General features: G+C 33.4%; 2 protein-coding genes across 2 annotated transcripts in view; one reads left to right on the forward strand and one right to left on the reverse strand.

Annotated features, from left to right (window-relative positions):
• LOC144848551 (protein FAM162B-like) overlaps nt 1-16,898 on the reverse strand; it is a 153,716-nt gene that overhangs the window by 82,904 nt on the left and 53,914 nt on the right. The gene's annotated exons all lie outside the window — the stretch shown is intronic.
• LOC144848484 (adhesion G protein-coupled receptor B2-like) overlaps nt 756-16,898 on the forward strand; it is a 30,490-nt gene continuing 14,347 nt past the window's right edge. The window contains exons 1-16 of the mRNA XM_078705248.1: nt 756-814; nt 1,319-1,360; nt 1,574-1,679; nt 1,901-2,056; nt 2,256-2,352; nt 2,621-2,735; nt 2,832-2,899; nt 3,028-3,145; nt 3,603-3,706; nt 4,175-4,283; nt 4,387-4,610; nt 4,836-4,902; nt 5,049-5,131; nt 5,386-5,545; nt 5,824-5,889; nt 6,055-6,236. Coding sequence (XP_078561374.1) covers nt 806-814; nt 1,319-1,360; nt 1,574-1,679; nt 1,901-2,056; nt 2,256-2,352; nt 2,621-2,735; nt 2,832-2,899; nt 3,028-3,145; nt 3,603-3,706; nt 4,175-4,283; nt 4,387-4,610; nt 4,836-4,902; nt 5,049-5,131; nt 5,386-5,545; nt 5,824-5,889; nt 6,055-6,186 — 1,656 coding nt within the window. The 5' untranslated portion in view covers nt 756-805 and the 3' untranslated portion in view covers nt 6,187-6,236. The remainder of the gene's footprint in view (nt 815-1,318; nt 1,361-1,573; nt 1,680-1,900; nt 2,057-2,255; nt 2,353-2,620; nt 2,736-2,831; nt 2,900-3,027; nt 3,146-3,602; nt 3,707-4,174; nt 4,284-4,386; nt 4,611-4,835; nt 4,903-5,048; nt 5,132-5,385; nt 5,546-5,823; nt 5,890-6,054; nt 6,237-16,898) is intronic.

Genomic DNA, 16,898 nt, shown 5'->3' on the forward strand with positions numbered 1-16,898 from the left:
TTCATAGATTCAATCTATTCAAACGTAACGGTTGAATGGGCACCGCCATACCCGGATGACAACTCAGGGGCATTACCCCTTCTAGAATCCACTCACGACCCAGGAGATGTATTTTCTGTTGGGGTCACCGAAGTGACTTACACAGCTACTGATGAAAGTGGAAACATTCAGACACATACGTTTACAGTCACCATCCGAATTGCCTTCAGTGACCTACGAGTCATGGTATGAATAATGAAATGTGTTTACTACAAACAAATATACATCTAATAGATACTCTACAAAAACTAGACTTGGAAACTGTTACATCTTTTAGTTTTAGTCTTTTAAACCCGTGCCTTTAATAGAAAAACTTATTAAGAATTTGCTGTAGGCCTACACTTAAAACAAGAGGTCAGCTCCCGTCTATTTTGCAACATCCAGTTGCCTAGTGTTTCAGTCTTGAAGGATATATTTTGATACAAGAGCATACTTTATAGCAGAATTCCCACTGTCACTTCCACTCTCAACAGACGATGGAACTAACTTAGTCTGATATTTCAATCTTAAGTGAATACGGCATGAAGAATGTATGTTTCCTATCATTGAGGAAATTAATGTCGAGCAATGAACCCAGTATAACATTCCCTTGTTTCAACAGCTTTACAACGGGACAGATGATGTTGATATCTTGAAAATATCAGCCATTGCAACCGAACGGAAAAAGGATAGACTATTGACTGAAGATGAAATAGACAACTTGCAGATTACTTTGTTAACTATTTCCGAAACTACGACATTAATAGGAAATAGGGAAGCAGGCATTATGACAGAGGTAAGAAATAGAAACAAACTGATTTGCCGATCGCGATCCAAAAACAATATCTTCCCGTGGTATCGCGTTGGAGCGCGTGGGATCGCGTGGGAACGCGATAAAAAAAACAATAACTTGCGTGGGATCGTGATCAAAAGTCAATACTTCGTGGGTTTGGGATCATAAAGCAATGTCCCACGCGTAGACTACGAAAGGTTACGCGTTGGAACGAAGCAGTAATTAATAGTTGTACCGTGGCTTATAACTATCGCATCAATACCATGTGAATTACATTTATTTTGTAGTAAGTTTATTATACGCGCTGTACGTTTGCATCAGTGGCACAACACCTCAAATTGTCGATAAAATATATAATGGTCGAAACATATTGTTCGAAACCACAGTTTCTCCTTGTTTACTTATATACAAATAAACCGTTAGTTAACTTTACATATTAAAATATTGTTATTATTCCTTATTTTTGTTTTCAATTAATTTTTATTGTTTTGGTCATTATTTCAAAAGGAGATCATTAACGTGACAACAACTGTTCTAGCTCGTAAGAAGGTAAGGTGTGCTTTTTGTTACAATTAAACATTATTCAATATTCTTACAACAATTAAGTTTTAAAATTTACTCGCTTTAAAAATAGGATCAAATGTTATTTTAATGCAAAAATGTACTTACAAACTGTTTTACGTAACAAATCGCTTGATTTTCTTATCGAGTATGTTATGGTTTGATTGCGGAAATATAATTTATTTTTTACATAATTTATAGAACATGGCGGAACAAATTGATATTGTACATGCGTCTGAGAAAATCTTGACAGTAATTGCAACTAAAGAAACTAATTCAACATGGAAAAGATCGTCCGAATCAGTTGGTAAGATTTTCGTTTAGGAGAACATTGAATTATTCATTATACATTTTCCTAAAATCATTGATTGATTTGACCACATTACACATAGAACCTTATTAGGATATAGTCTTTCTATCCTTATTTGTTTCTCCATACTTCATTAACACACGTACTACAACAGAGTGTTGAGGGATGTCAAATAAACAAAACAAACATGAGCTATAATGTAGTAATTTTTTTTGTAGCATCAAACATCGCGTTGACAAAGAATCGTGTCTGGTCGTTTCATATTCAACCCAAAGAAAACGTTTTAGATACAGAAACAGATAATGCCAAAAAGATTGACAATAACGACATAGGATTTCTGAGAATTGATCCGAGTTCAGCAAGAAATGTTCCCGGTAAGTCGCTTATATTACAGTATTACATAACCATTGGTCTTCAATTTAAATTTCAAACCATGATAATTTTACTTTCAACTCTTTTTCAATTTCTATCTTCATTTATTATTAGCTATTTTCATATATGTTTCCGAGAATGACTAATGACTTTTCGACTCGATACGAAAATGAACCGTCCCTATTATTTATTTTTCTTCAGAAACGGCATACATGGTAGTATCATATTACGAACAAACAGTGTTTGAAGAAAGTGAAGGGAATGAAAAATCATCGGTAACTTTTGACGAAATTGAAGCGTATGTAATTTATTTATGTATTTTTAAATTAAAATAAATACTGTACTTTTTTAGGAATGGATGCCGTATGTTTTGCATTCAATTATATCTATAAAACAATAAGGTAAATAATGTACCAATTTACAGTAATTACAGCGGTTTCTGTTGGAATTATGTATGCATAATCCCGTCATTGGCACGATATCCCATATAACTCAACTCAACAAATACAAATTAAAACCAACTTTTTATGGAAATTATATTCTGTTTTTCTTCTTCTTTACAACAGTGAATACATCGTGCCTGTCCCATATGAGCTGGCCACTGGTCTGATCACATGCACGGTAGCATCAAACACATCAAAATATTCAGTAGCTGTTGACTATTCTATGGAATTACACACAGTATGTTACGAGGCCATTGCAATTTACATATCTGAAAGAGAAAAATCTAATGTCAATTCCTAATAACATGATGTTGTTTACATTTATCATTTTCAGAAAATAAAGGAAGACGAACTATACTACAAGGAACATGCTGTATGCAGCTTTTGGGATGAAGACAACAGGTTTGTCTGCCACACGGGCCATTATCAATTTCTGCTCATGCGCCTGAATTCAGTTCCCTTTGTGTAGCCTACATATGAAGGTATCTTTGAAAACACAATTACTTGCATTTCGTTTGTTTATATTTTAGTAAATGGTCTACATCAGGATGTAGGCGCACTGACGTCATTGAGATAATGTCACCAGTAGAATGCCATTGTGACCACACCACCACGTTCGGTATATTTGTACCTGTGGAAAAATATAGCGTACGTTACATTGGATTACTTTGTCTTTATTCACTCAACCTTATCAACAAAATGCTTGTATGCATATATTTACTTTCTATGTTTATTTGCACAAACGTCCAAAATGTCCAAGTTATCTTTCTGAATTGTTTGTACAACTACGCATAGACCCATGCCTATTAATTTTCAGGAATATCGAATTATTGGTAATGTCACAAAAACTTATCCAAATCTCAGGTATTTTTATCTTCAATATTGGCTGAAATATCAAGTAGCACGCCCTCTTTTGCTAAGTCTCTGCATTTTGTCAAGTTTTTTGCTCAACTTCTGAGTTGCATAATATATCCACGTACTTTCAAGCAAATACACAAAGCGTCACCAATAATATAATGTATCATCAGTGAAGAGTGAATGTAATTTCACCCTTTCATGTTATTATCACCATTTTATTTAATATCAAAAATGTTTTGCTTTGTAGGATTTTGATTTTAAACGCTTAGGAGAACGTATGAGCATTTACCTACTCTGTCTAATCTCAATAATCGGGAGTATATACATTTTGAAAATCATTCATTTTACTTGGTAAGAAATTGTTGTCAATATATTTATCATTCATTTAATATTATTGTTTCCGTAATGAGATTCATTAACAATTAAGATGTATTGTCCCCCAAAAACATGAATAATGCAGATTAATTAAATCAGACTTTAGATAGGTTATTTTGTAGTTTTAATAAAGTTATTCACTTCCGTAGAACAAAAAAATGTTTTCACGTATAAAATTACAAAATAAATTGTTAATTTCAACCAAAAATCATTGACTGGCAGCCAATTTGACCATTTTCTGCTTTAATACAGTTTTTTCAGGTAAATAATTTGTTTTTCGATCCAATTTTGGTCAAAATGGATAACTATTTTGTGACATTAAAATGGCATATTCAACAACAACAAATTTAAGAATTATTTTTTCATTTTATATGTTTTGATAGGAATATAATTTATTATTGGTACATTCTATACTGTGTCTACTATTTTACTTTTTATTTACAGGGGCATTTTTAAGGGACCTGTGTCAATATTTATATATTGTAACTTGTTAATTGCTGGGTTGTTGTTGACGGTAACATTTATCATCAGTTCAGAGACAATGGACTACAGCGTACGTATAAGAAAACATTTTAACCCATCTCTTAAATAAGTATTACAAAGTAACATTGATTATGAGTAGGCCTAACTCTGTTTATTTCTGTGTATTGCTGTAGATTTTGTGCACCACGTTTGGTGTTTTAATACACTTTTTCTACATGTCCATCCTTACGTGGTTGATCGTTGAATGCATATACTTCTACATGCTAAAAACAAAAACTCGCATAGAAGGCTCAACTATATCAAAGAGACCGGGTTACCTACTTTGCGGATGGGGAGGCGCCGCATGTACATCATGCTTATTCTTTGGTATTCACTATGGTTATAACGAAATAAGCGGGTAAGCATATTAATGAGAATAATATAGATAGATAACGGTTTGGACAAATTGTTGTTAATGATCTGGTGTATCTAAATATACTGTATATGTCTGCTATAATACTGCAGATGCAAAATTGCAATTGGCGTTGTAGGCCTATACTATCTCTATCAGAAAACTGATGTTTGTAATGAATCACCTCTTTACTTCTTAGTAGATAATCACAATGTATGTCACTTATTTCAGATGTTGGCTGAAGTTTGAGACTGGCAGTTTAGTTGCGTTCATATTCCCAGCAATGACGCTGATTCTTGTAAGAAATTATTATTTTGCCTTTTCTATGATTTTAGTAGGCCTACAACTGTAAGGTACAGCATATAACCTATGTAGACCCTGCGATGTTGTATCCTAATCAAAGAGATGAGGGATGTGTTCTGATTGTTCTTTTCTTTATTAAAGATTCGGATGATTCTAATCATCGTAATATTTATAACGAAATTCAATGGAAAGAAACGAAAAGAGTATATTGCAGCCCAAATACGGTAAGTTCTAACTTTTGTTTTAGAAACAATTCTGTATTATAAAATAATAATGCATTTTCTTAAGCTCTGTCTACACTATCTACACACTAAGTGTGATGCGACCAAATATGGTAGTGATATGATGTCATCTTGTCCGTATATGTGCACATCACATTTTGTTGTCACATAAAGTTTGATAGTGTAGGCAGGGCTTAATTGAGGATGATCCGCAGCTTGTAACGGATATTTTCTACTTTTATTCAACATTACTGTAGACGCTGTTTGGAATGCAGTTGTTTTCTTTTCCCTTTCTTTATCTTTACGTGGATGTTTTCACTAATGGTGGATGACGAATACGTATTCTGGCTATTCTTCAGTTTACTGTTTGCTTCTAATGGTATCTTTGTCGCCATTTATTGCTACTTTTCTTATGAGGTAAGTATACAACAGGTCTTAAAACATTATCAACCTCAGATTATAATTGTTTGTAACTACTGTGAAGTAGTTTTGCTTCAGGATTTCGAGTATGGTCAGATGTTTTTTCCTACTCTGACGTAATTTGCACTTTATACTAAGTACATTGAGAATGCTTGCGAAAAATTCGCAAGGCTAGTGATACGTCAGAGTAGGGCGAAACGTCTGACCAATTATCATCCTCAATATGCAACCTTATTTTTCTAAAAAGTCTTTAAGAACAAGTTTTTGATTTATAGATGCACGAAGTTCGAAGACTTAATCGGTCATTGTCCTCTCAAACATTAGCACGTGATAGCAAACTTGTAAGTAGAAGCATGGAGAGGGTTGTTACTATTAGTGGTGAGGCAGAGATTCCGAGCAAAAATGTATTTACAATTGTCATACCCACGATCACACAACCCTATTGGATATTTAGGAATTCTTTATTAGAATGCTTATTCTAATAACTATTTTTCTTTTACTTACAGGAAAGTGAATTATCACTAGATATGACAATTGGTTTGTATACAATGTTTGTTCAGTTAATGAGACTAATTAATATATTACACCTTTATTTCAATCATCTTTTCATACGTATTTTAATTGTTTTTAACAGATGATGAAAGTTGCACTGGGTTTTCTGGTGAATCTGCCACAGATTTAAATAACGGTAGGCAAAACAATTCTGCCCTTTTTCCGCTAAATGGCTTGGAAGCGTATTTTCTAGTTTATTTTTACTCTAAATCTAAGCAGACGACAATCATTTTAGTGGGGCTCTCAAAACAACCAATCACAAGAAACAGTACAGATCCGTCACTTGTGATTGTTCAAATTGCATGTATGTTCTTGCGCTTCGTCTTCCCATAGAAACCAAGCTAACTCTAGTGTCCACGCATAATCATGTGGAAATGTACTTAATAAACCTTTATCATTATAATTATTTCAGATCCTGACAATCAAGTCATAACAGATACCGGTAAATATACAATTATAATAATAATGAGTATATGTATGAGAACGATTTTGAGCAATTTCTCAATAAGAATAAGTGGAGATAATATTCGACGCGTTCATATAGAATATCTTGACGTAATCAACATGATCTATTGTCAAGATAAGATTAACAGGATAAAGAGAAACCGTTTAATAACAGGATGATGAGCTCCGGAGATCAAAGGGTTTATTTGTGTCTGCGACACGATCAGTCCCATGACCCCATCCACTTTGGTATTTCGCAGCCAGACATAAGATCAAAGAACTGTTACGAGTTCCTGTCTTGTCAAGGCAAGCTCAGTGCCCTGTTGTTGCTCTAGTAGGTGTCATGTGGAATGGAAACTGGGCCAATAAGGTGATGTGCAATAATGCTGATTGGATGATTCTATTTTATTAATCATGTTATAATAGGTTAACATGCTTTAATAACGTGCTCCACTGATCGTGTTAGGGTAATTAAACTGATCGTAATTTAATCATGATTAGGGGGTGTGTAGAAAGCAACGACCTCGAATTGGACGACCCCAACGACCCGGGCGACCTCGAATTGGACGACCCATAACACGAAACCGACGACCCCTATAGCCTAGCCTAGGCCTAAGTGTGGTATAACATCATGAAGCCGAACATAGCCAAAGATCTTTAAACCATACCTTATATAATACTCGCAAGCAAGCAATTGATTGAAAAAATACAGAAATATCGCCATTTGATACTGAATGTGTCGACACGAACAAACGAACAGATATGGAACGCCAAGAGTGCATCAATAAAACTGCATTCGACTCGATTAGCACACGAAATATCATAAACATGGCAAACCAGGTCAAAACGGCCCTTTTTCAGCGGCGGGTAAGGTGATTTGATTTGATTATTTGGGTTAACGATGACCAATCCACTGAGCAAACCTTACCCGCCGCTGAAAAAGGGGCCGTTTTGACCTGGTTTGCCATAGGGGTCGTCGGTTTCGTGTTATGGGTCGTCCAATTCGAGGTCGCCCGGGTCGTCCAATTCGAGGTCGTCGCTTTCTACACACCCCATGATTAGGTTCACATACTGTAAAATGAATGGTTTGATCATGATCAGCGGTGAATGTGAACATATGAGGAAGATCATACACCGATTACGATATTATGACGATTATGCTAATACTTTTTCTATATAGAATTTGTTGTTTTAATCAACAATATTTGAAATACCTTGTTTTTGTATTTACATTTTAAATGATGTTTATATTTATCTTTTTCAGTGGAAAACCAATCAGAAACCGAATCCGGGGAGTCGAGTGATGAGGAAAGTGTTTCTTCAGAAGAACTTAGCGATCAGGGAAGTTCAATATCATCCGATTCAGAAAAAGAAGAAGATAAAGAAAAAGATAATAAATCAAGTAAAAGTGATGAAGAAAGTGTTGATTATGACAGTGACGATGCTTGTTTTGGAAAATAATTAGTGTTTTTTTTAACGAAAATCCGAAACAGGATTCAATTGTAATGTGAATGTATTTTGTATTTTTAAAATGTTGGTCAATGACAATACATATGAAAGGTCATTATTTATACAAATAATGAATGTTTATGAGTGTATGGAAAACAAATAGCATGACCGAATATATAATAACATCAAAATAGATTCCTGTCATTTGAATCAGATTGAATAGAAGATAGCTAGGCCTACGGTTTAATTCACATTGTTAATTATGCCAACAAACGTACGACCAATTAATCAATCCTAGCTAGGCTAAAGCGCCTACGCCTAGTCTAATACTAACAGGCCTAGGCCTAGCTAGGCTAGAAAGGCTACTGGAACTCATCTTGGCTAATTCATTTTTTTTTAATGATTCCACATCTTGTAGAGATTAAATAATCAAAATAATACAAACGATCTACGGCTAATTAAAATGCTTTTGTAGTCTAAATTAGTACATGTATCACTCCAAAAATGTATTTCCGTTGTGATACCAGGTGGAAGTACAAAATAGGCGACGTTGTTGTATGTCAAAAGCAATAGTATAAAAAAAATATTTTCCAAACGCGATAAGATTTTTTTTGCGTACTTGAACGCCTTCTGACCCATAATCGTCCAATCACATGACAGAAATTCATTTAGGTGGTATGTATTATATGTATTATTAAAGACCCCTTACCTGCAATTTTGGACTTTTTTGGAAAATAATACATATCACTTTAAAAACATTAAACCATGTCATTCCTTGTCTTAAATGTACGTTTTATGGTAAATTATGATAAAAAGTGAGAAACAATGCACTACCTAAGTAGCTCGCGGCGATCGACCTCTCGTGGACGGTCTTAGGCCTAGCCTAGCTAGGCTTAGTTTTGTAGGCCTAGCTGGTAAACATCGGTAACGTACGAACATCGTACGCTAGCTATATACCTAGCCTGACGTTGTATAGTTGCTGCATTAATTGTCTTTCTATTTTTGCCAGACTCCGTTGATACAAATTGGGGAAAACCCGGTATTTTCGCTGAAAAGTTAGGAGTCTTCCATTTGTTTTGGCCTCACGATCGATCGAAAAGTGGGCGAATTACAGGTGAAAAACAAAAATATCAATCCGCGCGCAATGCATTTTGGGATTTATAGCGGGCCGCTATAATTATTAGAATCGACTTATTTTTCACATTTTTAACCGTTTAAAGACGAAAAAAGTTATCGCAATAGGACCATATAGTATTATTTTTACATTAAATATAGTTTGTGATCTTAAATTAGATCTAAAAAACGTAGGGAAGGGGGCTTTAATATTATATCAATCACTTCGTGAGGTAATTTTCCGCATGATCGTAATCAAAAAAAGGTCAAGTTATTCAATATTGAATATCGAAAGTTCGAAACGTAGCGAGCAGGGGTCGTGAAACACAAGGCCAGTCTGTGGTTCTTTTTTGGCCAGCCTGTGGTCCGAGGGCGCTAGACTTTTGGCCAGCCTGTGGTCCCGAGGGCGCTAGAAATTTTCAGCAGCACGCACGTTTTCTCCAAAACTATAGAGGGCGCTACCCAACGTTTATTAACACAGTTTTATTTCGCCCGGCGATCCCATCCAAACTTAAATTGGCATCAGTTTATGGACTGATTATTTTGTTTAAATAACGATTAGCATCAATGTTTCAATAACAATTGTCAATCGTAATTAGCTTTTATAGGCCTATAAGAATGATTTTAATGATGCTATACTAAAATCGGCTTGGTTAAGAACCAGCAATCTAAAATCATGAAAATATCCTCTATAAACATTTATTAGTAATTACTTCAGTTCAGTTTCATTGACATTTTGTTTTTGTATATTAATTATTATTAAAAATGTAATATTTGAATCGTCATATAAGATATAAGAATATATGCAAACCATTGTAATAAACGTCGAATTGACATTGTTTCATGCTAGCGCCCTCGGGACCACAGGCTGGCCAAATGTCTAGCGCCCTCGGACCACAGGCTGGCCAAAAAAGAACCACAGACTGGCCGTGTGTTTCCCGACCCCTTTAGCAATGTCTCGATATTCTGAATAAGCGAATAAATGGGGACAAACGTTTCCATCTAGGCTAGCGCGATGATGTAAATTTACATCATCGCGCTAGCCTCTATGGAACTTTTTTGTCCCGATTGACCTTTTAAAAATGGCGCACTCTGAAGTTATCGAAGTCGCTTATTCGAAAATCACCTGTTGTGTCCTCATCTATCATTTATCGAGTATCGGTATTTAATGTACTATTAGGCCTAAATTTATGTTGATATTAAACGTTATAATGAAATTATGTTTTAAGAAAAACGGCTTTTCATTTTTAGGAATCCAAAAATGAATCGAGTTCTGATTCGTCAGAAAGCGAAAGTGAAATATAAGAAAAATCGAACGATTCTTCAGAAGATGAAGACGATGATTAGACATTGCTATTTATTATCAATATTTCACAGAATAAAGTTAATATATTTTATTTTTAGCTTATTCTGTGAAATATTGAAATACCTACTGTAACCGGCTGTTTGGACAGCAGGGAGACTGTAGTGTGTCTTTGCCGCTCTTGTCGATCTTAACATCTCATAAAAATAAACATTAGTTAGTATTATTACTGGAGATTTTTTAGAAAAACCATCAATAAGTTAAAGCGAAATAGGATGACAGTTTGTATTGAAATATATAATGTTCATAAGTTAAATTAATGGCCCTTTCACATCTTTTAAAGGTAAGGGTGTGTGGCGCAGTGTGTTGGACGTTGGACTACTGATCGTGAGATCGCGGTTCGAATCCAACTATGCCGCATTGCTTGTATCCTTAGGCAAAATACTTTACTTACGTTAGCCTCTCTCCACACAGGTGTATAAATGGGTACCTGGTTAGATCAAGACTACTAGCTGCATTATGGGCGTACGTTTCCATACGTGTTTAATGCAAAAAATCGGGGTAATAATGTTCAGCGCTTAGAGGTTTCACAACATTAGGCGCTATACAAATCCATTTGTTTAGCTAAACTGGTACTGGTACTTGTAACCGTGGTACTAGATCACATATGATGACTTTTGACTGTATACAGTTAGTGCTTACGGACACTTCATGTTCATGCTCAAAACAATATCACTCCTGCATCCCACTAGACTGAACACACACTGAAACCTACAGCAAACAAAACTGCAGAGTTTTGCTAGGCGCGATGTAGGCGTAAGGTATACTTCTTGTATGCCGACCTTCGTATACTATAAGTTTGACTGTGTTTGACGCCTGTGTGCAATTCAACCAAACGTACACACTGTCTCTGATAAATATAGCATGTCATACATTGTATAAATAAATATTTATAAATCAGTATAATAGATGTTACTATACGCTGATGTAAAACATTGATGTTATAAAATATATTTTATTTATTATTAGGTTTATTGGTATTTTAGATACCTTGTTTGAATAATATAAGAAACACAAGTCTATATTTGTTGTATTATAAATGTAATCATGCAAATTTGTTTATCTGAAAACAATATTGCAATATTACGGTATTTGTATAGTTTATATATTTAATAAAATGGATGATTAACATAGTATTATTGTTTAGGCCTGTTGTCTTTGAATGCCAAGTTCAAATAAGTAATCCTTTTCGTAAACATACCTTAGATTTAATATTTATATATTATAGGAAACAAAAAATGTACACGAGTTTAAATTAGTTCTAAATACACTGTTGTAAGATAAATTTATTTTGTAAAGCCATGTACATTTTTACAAGCATTGCATTCATTTAAAAGACTAGTCGCTATTTAATTCTACCAACCGTAATTCGATTGTAAAACGTAGATTAATTTGTTCATTTGTTGCGTATCCATCAACAACGTATTTTAAATGCGCGACCAAACGCGCTTACGTCACACATTTAGGAACATTTTAAGAAGAACAATTAAAATCGATTCAAGATGCAAAATGGCAATGTCCTAATATTCATAATGCCTTTCACGTGGTAAATAATTGATTGTGTAAGAAGAGAACACAATTAATTACTAGGCTACAGTACTGTTTATATCTATACATATCTATTGTTTATATCTCTACCAAGCTACCTTCTTTGTTTTTTATACTCTTATTCAGTCTCCACTCACTATTCACCACCCTATTTCTTTTGTTGTATTTTACTTGCCAGTTCTTATGCTATGACTTTATCCAAATTCCTTCACTTGCACTGATGAAGGGCTAGTGTTGCCCGAAAGCTCTGCTAACTTTTCTGGCTGTTTTACTTTATCGTTTTGATTTAGCTTTTCGCTTTTTTTTTGTATTTCCGTTGAGATCCAGAATTGTCATTTTTTCAGTAATTTGCCTTTGGATATATAAATATCTATAAATACATACAATTTGAATTGCTAATGACAACCATACAATCATGATAGTATTTTTGTCGCTAGCGCAGTAAAACAAATGAATTATTGTAACATGTATGACTTCATATGTGGAGGTTCTATTTCGCATACGTTGATTTTATTTTGTTTACAGTTTATTGTAAAGTGGTCAATTTGGTCGATTCTTGGTCCAGGTGGTGACAACCTTTGATTCTATTTTGTCGCACACGCATTTAGACCTTTCTGGTCTTTGCCAAAAAAAATAAATAAAAGATTTTTGTTTTAAATCTCAATTTATTGATATACTGTACAATCATTCGAGATTTCACAGCATTAGGCGCTTCATAAATTATTATTAATCCATAATTTACATAAGGAAATCTTAATCTTAAAGATGTATTGTCCCCCAAAAAACATGAAAAATGAACAATAATTAAATCAGATTTTGAATATGTTATTTTGTAGTTTTAATGACGTTAATCACTTCCATAGAAAAAAAGTAATGTTTTCACTTATAAATAAAAAAATAAAAAATAAATGGTTAAATTCAACCAAACATCTATTGGCTGGCAGCCAATTTGACCATTTTTTGCCTTAAATTACATTTTTTCAGGTAAATATATTTTGTTTTCGATCCAATTTTTGGAGTGGATAACTATTATGTTACATTAAAATGGAATATTCAACAGAATTGTTTTTTCAGGAGGACAATACATATATAATTAGGTTTAGTAATCCCAAATCGAAAGTTTCTAAACTACAATCGTGTGTGTCATGAATGTTTAAAAACATATACCAAATAGTCATGGGTATTAGTAGCTTGAATAATGTCCAAAGATTTATTGTTTTCGTTCAGTTTTCTTAAATTTAAATTTCATAAACTTTATATACTAGTTTCCATGGTCAGTTTTCTTACTGACGAATATTGGTTTTCAATTTTACAAGGATCGTGTTATTGAAACGATGCCAAATCGATCATTTTTCTTTCATTTGGTTACGTTATTGATTTTTTTGTAATTAGAATAACTAGGTCGTGCCCACAGATGGTTCTCGAATACATAATAATTTCAGCGTTAAAAAACTGGCGATTTCAAATGTACGTACCGCAGGACAATAATACACGTCGTTTACAGGAACGAATAATAGACACTGTAATTTATGTACTCAACTAAAATTAACACCCTGGGAATTACTTCCGAAAGAGAAACTTGTCACAAAATGAGACCAATTGTTTAAGTCAAATTTAAACAAACTTAATTAATTTGTGTTTTGTATGTAACATTAGGGTTGAGGGATAGGGAAGAGGATGGGTGCAAAGAGGAACAATTTTTAAATATATTCTTTATCCATTTAGTAACGAAATATTAATTGTTTTCATGTTTTACAAATAATATACCACTAAACACAGTAAAACATTGCGATGTAATACTTTGTTGAAACTATCACCGTCCTAGTCGATTGAAATAGTACAGTACATGTAACGATACATCACTACGACGTGTATATGTTTATATAATGTAAAACAATTTGTGAAAACCACCTCTATTCGGGGAAAATCATAAATTCGATTTAATCGTCAATAAATATTAAATTATCTAACTCAACTTAATTAGTAGGCCTAATGGTTTTCAATTGTTTCTTAGAGCCAATTCAAACTTAAGTTGGTTCCTACCCTACCCACCAAAGTTGTTCTGCGTTTAGGGCATGTGATGTACCGTAGGCCTATCCTCTACTGGCTTTACAACGCTACTCATGCCAGTGAGGGAAGGGTGATGATGTGGGTGGTTTAACTGCAATAATAAAGATTTGTACATAGTATACGGCGAGTGAAAACGCTAGCTCATCCGTTTAAAAAAAAATTATATCCAACTCTGCAGCACAGATTGAAACAAAAAATGGATCGATTTCTGTTATGAGTATACAGTACTTGCCTTTACGACGCCTGAGGGAATAGACACTTGTGGAACAGAGATTGGAATGTTCTATTCATCGCAAATCAATACATTTGTATAAACGTATATTAAATCTATCAAAATAGTATTTTTTAAAGAAAATCTGTCTTCAACATTATGATGCTGTACTCGAGCTGTTCAACCGGTTTTCAGCCATTAAAAACAATTATCGTAGGAGGAGATAGGAAAATGCGAAGCATTCTCGTATTATTGTCTGCGGGTATTTTTCAAGACGGACATCCATTAGACAGTGTATACCACGATCGAAAAACACCCCTATTTGGGGCAAATCGTTGAACCTAAATTCGTTTTAATCGTCAATAACAAATTATCGAACTTAATTTAATTAGTAAACAGGGTTACATCAGGTGGTTAAAATCAGTACCGAAAGTACGAACCAACTTTATATACCATCGAGTAAACATTCTAGAAATAACGCGCGATTTACCGAATTTTGCCCTTACGTAAATTTATATATAGATGGTTACAGATATTGCATCTTTAACAAAACAATATATATATAAAATATAGTAAATATAGCTTATAAATGAGTTTGACCTAGTATTGAATTGCCAAAGGAACGATTAATTGATTGATTAAAGCAAACAGACAAACTTGAAATTGAACCAAATGTATCGATGCATTAGAAAACACATACAGAATGGTCGAGATTTGACCTACTGTACTATATTTTCGAAAAATGGACAATCAACATTTTAAAATATGTATATAATGTTGAGGTAACATGCTAATTATGATATAGTAACCAGTTACGTCGAAAAATGAAAGGGTCTGCGCATGCCCATTTATGATATAGTAACCAGTTACGTCGAAAAATGAAAGGGTCTGCGCATGCCCATTTATGATATAGTAACCAGTTACGTCGAAAAATGAAAGGGTCTGCGCATGCCCATTTATGATATAGTAACCCGTTACGTCGAAAAATGAAAGGGTCTGCGCATGCCCATTTATGATATAGTAACCAGTTAGGTCGAAAAATGAAAGGGTCGAAAAATGGCCAAATATCGACATTTTAAAAATATGTATACAATATTATGGTAACATGCGCAGAACACTTTATGTGCGTCTGTGCATGCCCATTTATGATATAGTAATCAGTTAGTGCAAAATAAAAGCATCACAATTTGCCTATTAAAGAACAATTAAAATCGATGCAGATTCAAAATGTTAATTTCCTAATTTGTCTACAATGCTACTTAATTACACATGGTAAACGATTGATTGCGTAAGAAGAGAAACAAATAAATTATGAGGCTACAATACTTCATAATTTTGAACAAACTATAGACTAAAGACACACAGTTTGAATTGCTAACGACAATAAACAATAGTTATTTTTGTCGTTAGCGCAGTAAAGCAAAAATCTTTGACCAAAAATTGGATCGAAAAAAAAGTATTTACCTGAAAAATTTTGAACCCAAAATATTCTAATTGGCTGCCAGACAATGGGTTTTGGTTGAATTTAACCGTTTGTTTTGTCATTTTAGAAGTGAAAACACTGAATTGATTAACTTGATTAAAATAACAAAATTGCCTATTCAAAATTTGATTAAATTTATCTTCATACCTTAATAGCCATGTGTGACATGTTTTTGTTCAATTTTCTTAAATTTAAATTTTCTTTACTAAATTTCTCACTGATGAATATTGTTTTTCAATTTCCATTAAGGAAGGATATTAAGGTGCAAAATGCGATCATTTTTTTGTTTGGTTACGTTATTGATTTCCTTTAATTAGAATAATGGTATAACGGTACTGCATCTTTAATAACAAAACAATTATCAATCGTAAATATAGCTTATAAATGAGTTTGACCTGGTTATCGAATTGCCAAAGAAACGGGGGATAATAAAAACAAAAAACTTGAATTGACCCACCAAATTGATCGATGCATTAAAAACCACGTACAGAATATTTGTCCTAAGTTTTTGTTGTATCATTGATCCATATACTATTTCCCCATCAATATGGCATAATTGATTAAATTAAACAGTCTTTGAATGACTGTTTGAAGACAATTTACTGAGGAATATGAAAAGACAATTGACCGCAGATGATGCAACATGAATTTGCTTTGTAAGGTACGTGCACATTTGTTTTCTTATACGTAAGAACTTTATAATATGGGTTCCATAATTGTGCTAATTCATATCTTGAATATAAGTCAACAAATCCATTGTCATCTTTTAAATATTGTTTCAGTGAAAATTAATATTATTATTACGAACAGTTATCACCGTCCTTCAGTTTGGCTACAGAAACTGTTATTGAAAACGTCGTTGTTGATTATTTGAATATTTTTATTTTTAAAGCTACTCCACAGTAGTTAAACACAATTACAACTTTGTTTTTATAGATACTATTGATGTTGAAAACATACCAACTATGTAAGTGGTTATTATAATATTTTAATTATTAAGATACTAAATCACAATACTTTATAAATATATCTTTAAAACGGGAAAAAACTGTTCAAATTGTTCTTATTTTGATGCTTGAAACAATCTACTATTTTGATTAATTTTGTTCTTTTTTTT

The sequence above is a fragment of the Antedon bifida genome, chromosome 7, assembly GCF_963402885.1.
Source record: "Antedon bifida chromosome 7, ecAntBifi1.1, whole genome shotgun sequence".
Lineage (NCBI taxonomy): Eukaryota > Metazoa > Echinodermata > Crinoidea > Comatulida > Antedonidae > Antedon > Antedon bifida.